We start from the raw sequence: 16,397 nt of genomic DNA on the forward strand, positions 1-16,397 counted from the left end.
GTATACATACATTACATACCTTTTAGTACATACCAATTTTGGTACAAGTAATATGAAACATACAAGACTATCACATAGCAACCTCTTATAGTGAATAATTATGTAGGCTGCAGTGCATTCACAGGATTTTAGTGAATCCAGTGATTGTAGTGAACTATAATCACTGGATTCACTGCAATCACTGGTACGATTTCAGAAGTGTCGGACCCTTCGCCTTGAAGTGTGCCGTATCACTCGACGGTTGTTACAGTAGGCTATTATCACTTAATATGATTCAGTAATGGTCATTAAACAATTGTTAAACAACATTTGATCAATTACAATCACGCACACATTAGCAGCCTACAACAATATTTGGTCCATGAGTTCACACCTTCAGTCACGTGTCTGTTCTCATGTGATCTTTGTCTTTACACATTTCCACAAACTACTTGGCTTGCCATAGCATGCTTTATAACTTACTCTCAAGCAAAAGGTATAGAGGTAATAAAGACAGCTGATAGCTAAACTAGGTGTAAGGAAGCTTGCTGAGTTATATTACTGCATTTCCAGTCAATTCTTGAGCTGTATGAGGCAAATGTGGCTAGTGACAGCATAAGTTCAAGGAAAAGGACAAGAACTTGTGAGTATTCAGATATTAATGAAGCTATACATGAGTGGTATTGACTTGCATGCTCTAAGAATATCTATCCACAATTGTGTGAAAAGGCCAAAGAAATAGCAGAATGTCTTCAGAAGCCAGAATTCAAGGCATCTAATGGCTGGCTTGATAGATGGAAGAAGCGGTATAACATAAAACATGTACATATCAATGGAGAGTCAAGTGGAGCAACTGTAGATTCCTGGAAGGAAAGATTACCTGAATTGCTTCAAGGATATACAGTGAAAATATTTGGAATCTTGATGAAACTGCTTGCTTTTGGCATGCCCTTCCTGACCACGGATTTGGCCAAAAGGGGACTCAGTGATTAGGTGGAAAAAAAAGCAAAACACAGAATAACAGTTGCCTTAATTGCTAATGCAGCAAGTGATAAGGAAGCTGCTGTGGTTATTTGGAAATCAGCAAAGCCAAGGTGCTTCAAGTCAGTTGATACAGCCACTAGCGACTCGTCCTGTACAATATTTTAGTCAACCAAAGGCATGGATGACAGGAGCAGTACTTCAATCTGTGTTGCGCAAGTTGAATCGACGATTGAGTGCCAAATCTCGGAAAATTGTTTTGTTCATGGATAATGCAGGATGTCATATAGAGGATATCAAAGATACTGAGCTTTAGCAATATCAAAATTATATTCTTACCTGAAAAAACACGACATCGATGTTACATCCATTGGATTTGGGAATTATCAAAAACTTTAAGGTGCATTATCGCACTTGTCTGCTGCGATTTGTTATTTCTAAAATTGAAACTTACACAACTGCATCAGAGGTCACAAAGAGTATAAATATTTTACATACAATTAGATGGGTGGCCCAAGCTTAGGAAGCAGTCAAACCTGAAGAAGTGCTTTAGGAAGGGAGGTGTCTTAGATGAAAGCTTTGCAGTACCCAGTCATCCATGTGAGGAAAGTGACCCATTTGAAGATGAGGATGAGGTAGACACTTCAGAGGTGCACAACCTCATAGGTCAGTTAGGAGATAATTGTTCAGTTAGTGAATATATCAGTGGGGATGACAATTTACCTGTTTGTTTTGAGGTTGACAGTGAACAGTGGGAAGAATGGTTTTTCTCATCCATTGACCCAACACATTCACCATCCTCTTGCATTGAGTCTGAAGATGAGCTTGAAATCGAGCCTCCTCCTCCCAAGTTAAGGAGCCTTGGAGAAGCTGTAAGAAATCTAGAAGATGTATAGGAATTTCAAGACAGCAAGCAGGTTATACATATCTCTGAAGCCACTGCTATAGCTTCTGTGATTGATGCAGTGGGTACCTTATGATTCAAAGTCAACCATCAGAGTACTCTTGACCAGTTCTTATCCAAATCTTAGTTACTGATTATCCAATTAGAGACTAGCTTGTAGATTACCATAATATTTAACCATCTCTCTACATGTGTGTTATATATACTACAGTGTATGCATTTCTTCAACAAAAGTGTTTTTGCATTAAATATTGATTGCTTTAAAAAATTGAAAAACCCTAAAATAAGGACACTGCCATATAAAGGACACAAACCATTTCCCCAATTGCGTCCATCTTAGAGAGGTTCTACTGTAGGTATATAGTAGTGTTACTGTAGTCGTTACAGTAGCAATTTTATTGATATTCCAATATCAGTAAAAAAAAATGCAAAGGGACCTTGGAGTCCTTATATCCTCAGACCTGACATGGACTTGTCACAATTCTTACATAACTATCAAAGCATACAAAATTCTGGGTTTACTTTGATGGACCTTTGATAACTCTGACTATGGCTAAGAAAAAGCTGTATTTAACATTGTTCAGGTCGGCACAGTTATCGCTTACTGCTCACCAGTTTGGAGGCCTCACCTATCAAAAGACATATTGATATTAGAACAAGTTCAAAGAAGATCTACCAAATATATATTAAATGACTATCACTCCTCTTATTTCGATTGTTTAGTTAAACTCCAAATATTGCCATTGATGTACACCTTAGAGCTTTATAATAATAATAATTGTATTTTGCTTGAAGTCACCATCTACACATTTTAACATTCATGACTATTATTACATTTACTACAGGTCCTACTCAGTCATCAACTTTCACACAAACTTGCCTCAAACAATGTTATTCACAATTCATACTTTTACAGACTAGCTTGACTCTGGAACTAAATTGATTGCACCCTTCAGGGGCGGATCCAGAGTCTGGAAAGAGGGGGGGCACCTTGCTGAAAAAAAGTTGAAGAGCAAAAAAAAAAAAAAAAAAGGTCACAACAATAATAGCTAGTTATCCTTTACCAATTATATTATATCACGTATGTTATGTAAAATAAAATCCTATTTATAGCTTCATAAGTAAGCTGCACTGCCTCATGAACATTGTGACTGCTTTATTAGAGTAATTGACTGCTCTATTAGGGTATCTCGATCTTGTATGCAATTTCTTGAAGGGGGGGGTATTTGCCCCAAATGCCCCATCCTGGATCCGCCATTGCCCTTTCCGTTTCATCAAACAAGAAAATAGTTTTCAAACACCTATATATGAAACAATTTTATTTATCCTGTATTTTTTCTTATTTTTGTCCTTTTTAGTAAAATTATAATGTGCTCAGTAAAATTATAATGTGCTCAGTACAAAAAACTCTTGTAATAGTTTAAATAAGTAAGTTTAGTGCTTTGTTTTGTTTGTTCTGTTCCTGTAAGTATTGTTTAGTTTGTTTTCTTTTGTTTTGCAAGTAATTGTAGGTAACTTATATTAAGGCTGGCAGCGCAGGTTGCTGCCAGATCATCAGCATATGTATCTCATTCCTGTGTCACTTTGCCCTTGTTTATACTGTAAAGTCAAATAATAATATTGCGGTATCCCTACCGTCTACAACTTAATCTGTTTATGCCCCTCTCCTGGATCCGCCCTGGTGAAGCAGGAGGGTTAACGTGCTACTCATAAGCACACGATATCCCTGCTCCAATTATCTTCATTTCACATCACATTATCATCTATCCCCAAGTCTGTACCCTTCACAGAATACAGGTGAAAATTTCAAACAAGAGTATACATACTAACGAGTGTACTTTAATACAGCAAGTAACTGCTGTATTATTAACTTATACTTCGTTTGCATTTAGTATATATAATCTTACTGCCAACAGAAGAGTTCGATTGTGGTAATCAGGCGTATCAACAAACTCGGGCTAGGACAAACTGATGTCACAAAACAAGGGGAATACACGTGGGGCAATAGCGAATTAGACGATTATTGTAGTAAACGCCACTGACGCCAAGCTCCAGTTCTCAGATTCTAGCCCGTGGCACACATGGGAAGCGTGAGTTAAACTTCCTTCCCTGGATAATTTTTTGTAACAACTTAAGTAATTATATCTGTGCGTTATAATCATTTGTGATTTCTGCACAGTAAAAACAAATAATAATATACAGTGCCGGCATGTGTGCCAAATATCTATGGTGCCAGTAAAATATCTGAAATACAATGGCTAGCCGGCTCGTTAGAGGCTGATGGTCTCACGAACGCTCGCTGTATTGGAAAACTGTTGGACTGCTGCACTGCCTGGTTAGTTGTTGCGTATATTATTTATTCATTTGTAATGTACAGGACTCAGAATTGAGTATATGGTACATGTAAACATGCAAGTGATTAGTTAAATAAGTAATTTTCTAAAAGTGCATTGAATTTGTCCAGTCTGGTGATGTAACAATATGTTCTGGGAGGGTGTTCCAAAGTCGGATCGTGGAGGGAAAGAAGGAGTGTAGGTACATGTTAGCTCTGGCTGCCAATTGTATGAATCTCATGCTGTGACTGCGGGTGGTTGTAGACGACTGGATAAGATGGTCATATAGTACTGATATAAGATTATTGTAACTTGGCTTGGTTTCTTCTGAGCTCTAAAGTTGGCTAGTTCAAATGGTTTAGCATTGATGTTACACTAGCTGTTCGGTTGAAGTTTTTATGCACAAACCTCGCTGAGCGATGTTGGACCATTTCAACTCTGTTTATATCTCTAACTAGATCTCTGCGACTATGGTAGTAGGTAGTACACGAGGGGTAGGAAATGACCTGAAATTTTGTAGATCATCTCTGAAATTATTTCTGAAAGATGAAATATTGCCTGAAATTTGTGCAGTTTAAAAAGATGGAATTTGGCGATCGAAAAAATGTAACGAAAATTTATGGAATTTTACAGAGTCTTAAATTTATGGATTTAGTAATTAAAAAAAACAACAACTACAGTACAGCTACACTACATTAATTAACCAAAGCCAGAGAATCATCTTGGCATTAATACGTCATAGGGTAACTATACAATAACTGTTGTATAGCAATCTTATTGGTCAAACCATTTTGACTGTAGAACTGTTCAGCTATTGAAAACAAGGTTTGGAAATTACTGAATTTTACGGAGATATTTGAACTGAAATTTGTCTTGAAAGATGAAATATGGGCAGTCATCTTAACTTTGAAATTTTGTTGACGATTTTGGCTCGCTATCTACCCCTCAATAGTGCACGAGTACCTGCAGTGCGGGCTGCATGGATATCAGGCACAAATGGTGCAATTGCAATTAATTGTCTTAAATCTATGTACTGGTGTGTGTTAGCATGTACGGCTCATGCTGATTACCAGAGGATGATAATAAATAATCAATTCATCAGGCAAATCATGTCAGCAAATTGTGAAATACTTCTTCATATCTTTGGCGTTTCACGGGAGATGGTGGGGGATAAGCACATACAACCCCAACTTACCCAAATGCTACAAATTGTTACAGGTTGTGGAGTACTCTCAGATTGGTGGAATAATGAGTGCCCTCATCTCTGACAGTAAAACTGATCTGAGCAACTTTACAGCAGAAATGTGAGATATGATTTTTCAGCACAGTTTTGTATACGTACTATTTCAAAGCATCACTCGTTACTAGGCTGGGTATTTCTGCTTCTACCAGCCAGTGACAGCCACACTATACTTGGTATGTACTAACTGTACCGTAGGTAGTGACACTTGTCTGATGTTGTTGTTGTGGCAGGCTGGTATTGATGTGAAGGCTGTCAATGAAAAAGTATTGTCTATTGCACTGACTGTATTCTGTCACAACCAGGTATGTGGTATGTAGTATGCAATATGAGTATTATACTTTCAATGACTATACATACAGTGCACTTCCCATTCACTTTTGCTCCCGGATTACTAAATTACTAATCTACTTGCATTAGTGATTTTTAAGTTTCTTGTACACCAGTAGAGTCAACTGGTCACATTTAATCTGAATTATTCAGGTCTGACTTGTTGTATAGAATATCCAGGTCTGATTTGGATCACATATGAAGTTAATTAATAGTTGATGATGTAGAACTGAATTAATGAATTAAAGTCTAGTCATGCTGTGTAGCACAACTTCTTTCATGAGCCACACCCATTATGTGGTACTGTCTATGCATATGTGGTGCCATGCCCATATAATCATGCATTGCAGTTTGTACGTATGCACAAATCCATGCCTGTTACTGTCTGCAGGCTTATGTGGAAAATTTTATCCTTAATATTTAAACCTCCAAAGTACATTTGGGATTGTTTGCAATCTGTGAAAATTTTATTTTTGCATTTCTCAACCTCAAAATATTCCCCCTCATAATATTTAGGCTATACAGTAACCTTATAATATATGTCTATAAAAGGCAACTGTCCTTAGTAATTAGCTGTCTAATGGATACTAATGTGTAGTAAAAGCTTTGATAAGTTGTGCAGTAATGACAACCAACTAATCCAGTAGTTGTCACGTGTATGTACATGACATGTGTAGAAACTGAATGAAACATCACAATGATATTAATGGCGCGTATATTTGTAATTATTTTCTGTCTGCTAATTGTACAAATAAGTTCTGGGAAATTCCCCATGTGTTTTACTTCACCCTCTCTTGTTTCTAATGTGTGGTAAAAACATTGGTAATGTTGTTATATGTTCCTGTAGCGAGGGAGATGACCAGGGGTCTTATGGTGGTTAACACGTTATCACAATTTTATAGATACCGGACATTGTCATCTAAAGAGAAACGTCTTGCCTTCTCCCAAAGATGCATGGTGTATTGCAATTGTAAGTCTCTGTATTCTTAGACTACTTACATACGTATATAGTCTGTTCCAACCTTGTTACTATTTTTGCATACACACAGGTAGAAGCAGCAAACACGATAGCTGATGATATTGTGGACCATCGTGACACTAGAACAGCTAAGCCTTGTTGGTACAAACAAGTACGGAAGATAATTCATCTAATGTGTTGATGATGTACATGTGATAACTTCTTACAGGATCATGTTGGGATGATAGCAGTCAATGACAGTTTCTGGTTCCTATCATCGGTCTATGTCCTACTTAATGCAGAGTTTAGGGACCATCCTTATTATACTGAACTAATGGAACTGTTCCATCTGGTTAGTTAATATACAACATCATCATTATTATATATATGTATGTCATCAATTATGTACCGATCTACTAGCTATAGTGTGTATATACATGCATCCTACATAATGTTACCTATATTATAATTATCACTTACATAAAACATTTCAAAATAGACGAAAGCATGTATTTGATGTTGTGAACTGTAAAGATTGGGCAAAATATATACAAGTGGAACAAAAAATTAGGAATTTTCAATATGAGTAGGGATCAAAGTAATAAAAAGTACTGAAACAAGAGAGATTATCTACCACCTGAAGTCATGCTAGTACACACGTAATCGCTACTTCAGTTGCCAAGATTTAAGATATAATGGCACTGAAGTAGGGATTACGTGTGTATTAGCATGACTTCAGGTGGTAGATAATCTCTCTTGTTTCAGTACTTTTTATTACTTTGATCCCTACTCATATTGAAAATTCCTAATTTTTTGTTCCACTTGTTTGTGTACTTTTTACAAACATTGCATGAATCTTATCTTTTATGTGCATGCAGTTTCTATTACACAGGACACTAAAGTTACTTTTCCAAGTCTTGATGGTAGTATTCCCTTTGCCTTTCCGCTGACTCAATGCGAGACTTTGCCAAATCTTTGTTAAATGATGTTTTGGTGGCTTCAGGTGATTTCTCACGCGACGCTGTTACATTTTTGTAGTACTCATTAGCATGACGCTGTGATCGGCATTCACTGCTGTACTTGTCCTTTCTCTCTGAGAGTATAGACTCTGTATGAGCTTCATAGTACGCCCTGTTATTCTCCTTCTTTCTACTCTTCCGTGCCGCTTCCTTCGAAGGCATTGCCACACCCAATATTGCCTCAGAGAAAACACACAAAGCAATAATAACCACAATACCCTTAGCTAACGCTATTTTGCTACGAATTATTTCTAATATCGCTCAAATACTTGAGGTAGATACGTTGTTTACAGCAAAGAAATGCGTTTACAAACGCAAGCAATATTAATTTTGCCGGTTAACTTTGCCAGAAACAAAAGATATGTCGCTAAATATATTCACTTACACGTACAAAGCTTCCCGATTGTGAACAGCTCGCTCTTCCTGCTCAAAATCAACTTCGAACTTTCAACCACGTGTATTCGAATATTTTACCGCGAAGATTATGATTACTCTATTTAGCGAGCACTCTTATTGAAACGGACGGCGCCGTACATTGAAGCCATTTGTGGAGTTATTAACACTACCTGTAGTGAATCCAGGACGATGGCGACATTAAAGAACGATGAAAGGTAAGACCCTAGCGCAAGGATTGTATTTCTATCGGTGTAGGAAAGGTTTAATCTATAGGCAAAACGAGCCGTTTTCATGCAAGAAGTAGGACTGTAGCTGTTGCCATCTTCCCGCTAGGCCTGGCTGAAGGCATCAGTTAGGGAGTCAGTCACTAGAAAATTCAATCAGATAGAATTTTTTTTAAAATTCGTGGAAACTCATAGGATGCATTTCATGTCGTTTTGAAGGCGAAATCGTGCTTCACTTTTGTAATACAATACTGCTGAATTGCCGAGATGGTTTTGCAAGTCTGCTTTTGGTGCGTAATGTTTTGGCGGGGAATCGTGAACCTTGATGATCCCTACCATTAAGTACTACCGTACTTAATGATATTTACATGTGGAAATTTAATAGCTGCGTTATTCAGTTACTTAATTGCTACAAACTGTTACAGGTTGTGGAGTACTCTGAAATTGGTAGAATAGTGAGTGCCGTCATCTCTGACAGTAAGACTGATCTGAGCAAATTTACAGCAGAAAAGTGAGATTTAATTTGTCAGCATAGCTGCTTTATGTATTTCTTTTTCCAGCCTTCAAAACATCACTCGCTACAAGACTGAATATTTCTGCTTGCCAGTGATGGTCACACTATACTTGGTATGTACTAACTGTAGTGTAGGTAGTGACATTTGTCTGATGTTGTTGTTGTGTATAGGCTAGAATTGATGGGAAGACTGTTAATGATGAAGTATTGTCTATTTCACTGGCTATCAGTGAATTCTATCAGAACCAGGTATGTGGTATGTAGTATGCAATATGAGTATTATGCTTTCAATGACTGTACATACAGTGCACTTCCCATTCACTTTTGCTCCCAGATTACTAAATTACTAATCTACTTGCATTAGTGAAATTTTTAGTTGCTTGTACACCAGTGTTATAGCGGTTGGTCACAATTTGTCTGGGTCATTCATTGATCAGGTCTTATTCTTTAAAAAATACCCAGGATTGGATCACATGTGAAATGAATTACAGTAATTAGTTGATGATGTGGAATTGTATAGTCTAATTGTACTTCAGCCCAGCTTCTTTCATGAGCCACACCCATTATGTGCTATTGTCTGTATGCATACATGGTGCCACGCCCTTTTATCAATAAGTGCATTGCTGTTTGTAGGTATGCACAAATCTTTTGCTGTTTGCAGGCTAATGTGGAGTCATGCCCATTACTTGATTGTTACTGTATGAGTTATTGTCTTGCAGTAGCCAGCTTTCATGAGCCACGCCCACTTATAGGGAGTGTGTGATACTGTTTGTGGCATATATGGAGCCACACTAGTTTATTATTATTGTGCAGACCCCAAAAAGAGTGTAATGCTAAAAAAAAAACAAAAAAACAACAACAAAACAATAGTACAATCTTAATTAAACAGTCTCTAGACCAGATAGGCTATGCTTGAATTATTCGATCTCTGTTAAGTCTATCATGTGTTGGGGTAAGGGATTCCAGATTTTAATAGCGGATGGAAAAAAAGGAGTATTTGTAAGAATTTATCCGTGTCATTGGTAACATAAATCTTTTACTGTGGTCCCTTGTGTGGTAGATGTCAGGGTTAGGAATAAGGAGATTGTCAGCATTTATATCAATCTGGTGGGTTATGATCTTAAAATAACATTGTAGCCTTCTGCTCATTTCTACATCTAGTTAATGTAGGGTGTATTAAAGTTGCATGAACAAACAAGTTTTGCTGTCTATAAACTTACGTGGACCCATGCTCACTGACTGATTATTAATTATAAACTTACCTGTTTAGTTATCAACACTGTTGTACACACATATATATATACACATAATTTTGGAGTGATGGAGGGTGTTATGTCACTGAATTATAATCACAATGCAGGAACTGGAATGCTAGAGAAAACAAAATTAGTACAGAAAGATAGATAAATCATACAGTACGATAGTAACTGTATAGTAGGGACCACAAAGGAGTAGGCGTGGCCCATGAAATAATATCACCCAAAAACCAGCCTCAATTTTCCCTTACGACGATGAGGCAGTATTGGTGAGGTAAAACTAATCCCAAACAAGCTTTCAGATCGACCCGAAACACTTTCAACAAGTTACTACGGAATTTTAGAAAGATTTTATTCGATGGAATTTTCTACTGACTGACTGAATAAGTACCGTATATTACCGTATTAAAGCCGGGCTCAAATATACGCCGGGTAGAGCTAGGGGACTATCATAATAAGCACCGGGGCTCATTTAAATGCTGGGGTGCTAATGACATGTACTGAAATAAATGTCGGGGTTCTAAACTCGTGTCAGCTGCTAACTATACAGTAATGTCTTGTCACCAGTCTTATGATGTCTTGTCTTGTTCGACTATGCCTTCTCTTGTGGTGATGGCCATAGCGATTTCGTATTTCGTAGGTACTTGTACTGGCACCTGTCATTCTCAACAAGTGGCTAGTAAGAAATAAATTCCCGGGTCCAGATTAATGCCGGTCTCGTTTAAACGCTGGGTCAAAAATGATTTATAGGAAATAAACGCCCGGGCTTCTATACGGTCATATATGGTAACTGACTGACTGATGCCTTCAGACAAGCATAACTCGATAACGGCTAAGGCTATGGGCTTGATTTTTTCACTGTTTGATGTTGTTTCAGCCCAACAGGTGCCTTTTGGCATACCGCAGTACGTACAATGTATTCTTCATGGACTTACCAGTGTACTCCTTTGTGTCCCATTCATCTTTGCTGACAGGGAAAGGTGTCGATTTGGCACGAGCACGTGATGGCTTCCCTTTGAAACGGAAATCGTCCGTATTTTTCATAGTAGCTATTTTGATTACAGAGGTGCTTTTCAAACAGTTCTTGATTCATATTGATGTGTAACGGGTTGAACATATCCGACAGCAAAGCGTAATGGATACTTCACTTTTCAGATGATAATTAATAAAATTGGGGTGCGGCACCATTTCTTTTGGTATGCGTAGATTGTAGAGGTGCTTCCGGGAAAGTTCTTGATTCGAAATGCTGTGTAATGGGTTGAACATAGCTGACAACGAAGCATAATGGATACTTCACTTTTCAGATGATAATTGATATAGCTGGGGCGGCGGGCATGCGGTGCCATTTCAGGTGGGAGTATGTGGGTTCACCGGTCATAATAAAATTATTTACAAAAATTGTTAACAAACAAGTACACGAAAAAATTTAGAATTTTCAACTAGAGTAAGGACCATGGCACATCGATAAAAAGTATTGAAACAAGTTGGAGTAGTCCATGACAGTAAAACAATAAGGAGTGCTATATCCCTACTATACATTTCTGTTATGGTATCTTCATGGATGCAGTGGGTCAGTGTTTTGACAAACTCAAAGTAACTGTAAATCTTTAAGCAAAGAGTTAATATGGCTGTATACTCCTAAATATTGTGCAAGCAGTAACAGATGTATATAGCAAATGTGAGGGAAATGGACCTCCCTCTATTTCAAAGGGAATTTAGCTTCTCCACCTATTCCTATCATACAGTACAATAGTATTGTATAGTAGTGACCACAAAGGTGTGGGAGTGGCCCATGAAAAAACATCACCCAAAAACCAGCCTCACTTTCCCAGCAACAATGAGGCAGTATTGGTTGGGTAAAACTAAGCCTAAACAAACCTTCAGATTGACATGAAAGGCTTTCAACAAATTGCTACGAAAAATTATTTAACAGAATTTTCTAGTGACTGACTGACATGCCTTCAGACAAGCGTAATTTGATAACGGCTAAGGCTACAGGCTTGATTTTGTGCTGATTGATGTCGCTTTGGCCCGAGAGGTGCCTTTGGCATACCACAGTACATACAATACATTCTTCATAGACTTACCAGCGTCCTCCTTTGCGTCCCATTCATCTTTGCTGACAGCGATGTGTTGATTTGGCGGTAGCACATGATGGCTTCCCTTTGTAATGGAAATCGTCCGTATTTTTCACAGTGATTACTTTGATTGCAAAGGTGTTTTTTGAACAGTTCTTGATTCATACTGCTATGTGAAGGATTGAACAAAGCTGACAACAAAGCGTAATGGATACTTCACTTTCAGACAATAATTGATATAACTGGGGCATGAGGCACCATTTCTTTCTTTTGATGTGATACTGTATGTGTGGGTTCACCAGTCATAATAATTTTTTTTAAAGTTAGCAAACAAGTACTCAAGAATTTTCAACCAGAGTAGGGACCATAGCACATCAATAAAAGGTACCGAAACAAGCTGGAGTAGTGCATGATATATAAAGTAAAGCAATAAGAAGGGTTATATCCCTACTGTGCTCTTCTTTGTGGTATCTTGAGCACAATAGGGATATAACATTTCCAATTGTTTTACTATGATTTAATATCATGCACTACTCCAGCTTGTTTCAGTACTTTTTATTGATGTATATACTATGGTCCCTACTCCAAGTTTTTTGTGTGCTTGTTAAGATTGAGGTATTCTAATAGAACAGTCATATATACTGTAATAAAACTGTCAGTCGCAACTAGCCAAAAAATTTGTGCTAAGTGTGATACTGTATGTGTGTGTGCATGTGTGTGGGTGTACGTCCATGTGTGTTTGTGTGTGTGTGTGTTGTGTGTGTGTGTAAGTGGACACAGATATTAGTAATTGTCACTGTTACAGGTTGACTACAATAGATGTTATGGAGCCCTGGATGTTGCCAGTGTAGACATAAAGGCCAAGAAGTGTACCTGGTTGATAGTAGAGGCAGTGAGAAGAGCTGATACTAAACAGAGGACAATATTAGAGGTAAATATTTTGTATTGTAGTACTATGGAATGTTTTGTTTAGTACTACAGTAGCGTGCAAGTGTAATGTCGCGCTCGCTTGCACACGTGCAATTACACGTGATTAAAATAACTTGCTAAAAGTGGGTGTGGCACCTTTTTCGATTGCGAGTCTTCATCCCTCAAATCAAAGGATGAAGACTCACGATTGAAACAGGTGCCATGTCTCCTTTTAGTGACTTTTTTAATCGTGTGCATAATTGCATGCGTGCAAGCGAGTGCGACATTTACACTTGGGTGGTACCGTATGCATGTATGTATTGTTATAGACTGTTATGTCCTTAAATAATAGCAGCCATTTTTGCTGATTGAATTTTGCTCCATACTTGTGTAACTACTCAAGTATTTAGCAGTGTTACAATAGAACTTCTGTATCCTGGACCAGGACTCTAAATGTATGTGAACCCACTCATACAAGTGGGACCATGAATAAGTATACTCATTATCAATTTGATGAACTTTGCTACATTATCTCTTGAACAGTGATTATATAGCTATGTAAATTGACCTTTACTCAGATGCAGTACCGCTCAAATGCAACGTAGTCTTGCGAGAGTGCAAGTGATTAAAGAACTTGCTAATTGAACTCATTTCGCTCACAACTATTCATCCCATTCATTTGGGATAAATGCTTGTAAGCAAAACGGGTACCACACCCTTTAATAAGCAAGTGTTTCGATTGCTAGCACTCTGGCAAGACAACATTGTGTTTGAGCAGTGCTGTAACTATGTAACCTTCCTCAGTCACTCTTTTCAAGCTCCAGCGATTCATTCTGATTTAAAATTGTGTTGGCATCATTTACTACAAATTAACCTTCTGCAGCATTCCAGGTCATAATAATCTGCTAACTTTCTTCTTAGATTGCAACACTGGATTTTATACAATAAATTAGTAAAAGCACTTGTGTACTACGTAAACTATAGCACTGTGGTGGTGTGTTCTCAAACCAAATATAGCACTCAGGTTTATCTCATGCTATTTGATCTCTCTACCATGCTTTCGTACTTAAAGATGGATCAATACTGATACCAGTATTGGTATTGATTCTGAATCCAGTGGTATCAGCATCGGATTGATATTGGTAATACAAAGGTACAGATACCACCAGTAGACACTCACCACTTTTATTAAACCATCTCTAGCTATGTTTCCAGTAGCAAATAACTTAGTTGGGCTAACAAAGTGTTTCCAGTAGCAATAAAGTAGTGAAAACAAAGCCTTTGTTACTCTTTTCCAAGTATTGCTACAATTGCTCTACATTTATTCTAATATATTAGAGCAGGTGAATCCTTTGTAATTAAATGACACTGCAGTTGTTCCTCAAAGAAATAGGTTTATGACTACTTAGCTTGCTTTTTCATGAAAAGGTTTGATTGCAAGGCTGTAACAAACATTTGTAGAATTAACAGCTGCTCACGTAATTAATTACCTAATCAATAAACTTACAAGAAAACTACCTCAAATCAAGCAATTAGTAATCCACAATGATGTTTATCATATTTATACAATGAATATTTTGAAACTTGATTAAACTGAGATCATCACTTCCGATAAAACTGCATGATCATTGTGATATTTTAATAGCTAGCTATGTATCGCAACAGTGAAATTTCTATAATAAACTTGTCTAGGCCTCAATGCTTACTATTGGTATCAGAATTGGTATCAGAATTGGTATCAGAATTGGTATCGGCAGATAATTTCAGTACAAATACTTGTATTGGAAGTATTGGTAAAAAGTGGTATCGGTCCACCTCTACTTGTACTAGAGGTGTACTGATATGAGAAAACTAAACTGATCTGATACCGATCCGATATGAAATTAATCATTTTGAAACCGATACGATACCAATCTGATATACCGATATAACTAAGTGTAGCTATTTATATTTGATGAACCACATATGCCACGTTCAACTTTATTTTAACTACTGAAGACAATCTTAAGATTATTGGCTATGCTTGGTTACCCATGGTGGTGTGGCCTCTATTGACAGCTCAGACTATAAGGCACCCACAAATATTGTAATACATGCCTCCTGCCAACGGATTACTCCGCATTTTAATGGCTTGCAGAGATGGCTGGTTGTTTTATGCTGTGCTCTCGGTTCATCTTATTGCTGTTTCCCCAGGCTCACCACTATGAGTGTTTGTTGTATGATTGGTAAGCTTTGTAACAACAAAAATGTGATTATGAAAGCACTTAGATGGATTCGCATAGCATACCACTTTTAGACAAGGAAGATAACCACCATTGTTAGCTAAATATTAGGGTTTAAAATGTGGCTTGATCATTGGACAGTGTCCTCAAGATAGTTCAGTTGTAAATCGGTGTATCATATCGGTTTTTAGCAGCAATATTGGCTCCCACCGATATAGTAGAAATTTCTATGTATATCAGCCACCGATACGATATGTATCGGTATATCGATACACCTCTAACTTGTACTATAATTTTCATTACCGTGGTGCTTTAACTGGTATGTAAATGTTTCATAAAATTATTTCTGACTGCCTAGAAGATCGAGATTGGTTCAGTCTTCCAGTTTTGATAAATGTTGCCATGCCAATTCACCACCAAATTGGTACTTGTGTTATTATACTCTATTCTCCTCCTCCAGGCTAACTATGGTAGATCAGATGAGGGTTGTGTAGAGAAGGTGAAGGAGGTGTATGAGTCACTGAACCTGAGACACTTGCGATGAACACAGTCACATATTACCGGTACATGTCTTCCTGGAGATGAGGGATACCATCTATACAAGGGAACACTAGATGGATTTAAAGATTTTTTGTATTGTTATTATTTATTACTAGGCATTACAGCACATACAGATTGATAGAGCACTATACATTTAGCCTCATAACTTGTTATCCAACTAGTAATTTGCTTGGAGTTCTCATGCAGAATCTATCAAGCTTGTACCAGATGATTTTGACAAGCTCTCCTGGTCACCTTTACCATGTGTATATCAGAATAGTTTGACCTGTTTCAAGCATATATGCCTGCATTTGGTAGCTAGGCCACTTTGTGTATAGTTAAATTGGAAGCATTGTGGCGGTAAAGCAATCAGGGTCTGTGGCTTAAAAGTCACAGGAGTAAAACTGGCAAACAATACATGAAGCCGAGTGCATGAAGCTGTACCATGGCAAGCTTACCAATGTACACCAATTAATTGACTCATCCCTAAAGCATGGCTTGGAGCCCTTAAAGA

The 16,397-nt window shown here is 37.5% G+C and overlaps 1 protein-coding gene across 1 annotated transcript; it reads left to right on the plus strand.

The window, feature by feature from the left end:
- Positions 1–1,318: 1,318 nt before the first annotated feature.
- Positions 1,319–16,086, plus strand: LOC136253566 (farnesyl diphosphate synthase-like). Its single transcript, XM_066046232.1, has 13 exons — positions 1,319–1,429; positions 1,479–1,832; positions 5,416–5,501; positions 5,566–5,570; positions 5,636–5,749; positions 6,670–6,737; positions 6,817–6,897; positions 6,955–7,077; positions 8,790–8,875; positions 8,925–8,991; positions 9,050–9,127; positions 13,018–13,143; positions 15,804–16,086. Exons 1-13 carry the CDS (start codon positions 1,319–1,321, stop codon positions 15,885–15,887), a joined length of 1,383 nt encoding a protein of 460 aa, XP_065902304.1. The 3' UTR covers positions 15,888–16,086.
- Positions 16,087–16,397: the final 311 nt, after the last annotated feature.

Source organism: Dysidea avara, chromosome 4 (genome assembly GCF_963678975.1).
Source record: "Dysidea avara chromosome 4, odDysAvar1.4, whole genome shotgun sequence".
NCBI lineage: Eukaryota > Metazoa > Porifera > Demospongiae > Dictyoceratida > Dysideidae > Dysidea > Dysidea avara.

Coding starts and splice junctions, on each gene's coding strand:
- LOC136253566 (XM_066046232.1), top strand. CDS start 1,319: ATGTTACATCCATTGGATTTGGGAATTATCAAAAACTTTAAGGTGCAT. Junction 6,738..6,816: donor ATGCATGGTGTATTGCAATT/GTAAGTCTCTGT, acceptor GCATACACACAG/GTAGAAGCAGCAAACACGAT. Junction 6,898..6,954: donor AGCCTTGTTGGTACAAACAA/GTACGGAAGATA, acceptor AACTTCTTACAG/GATCATGTTGGGATGATAGC.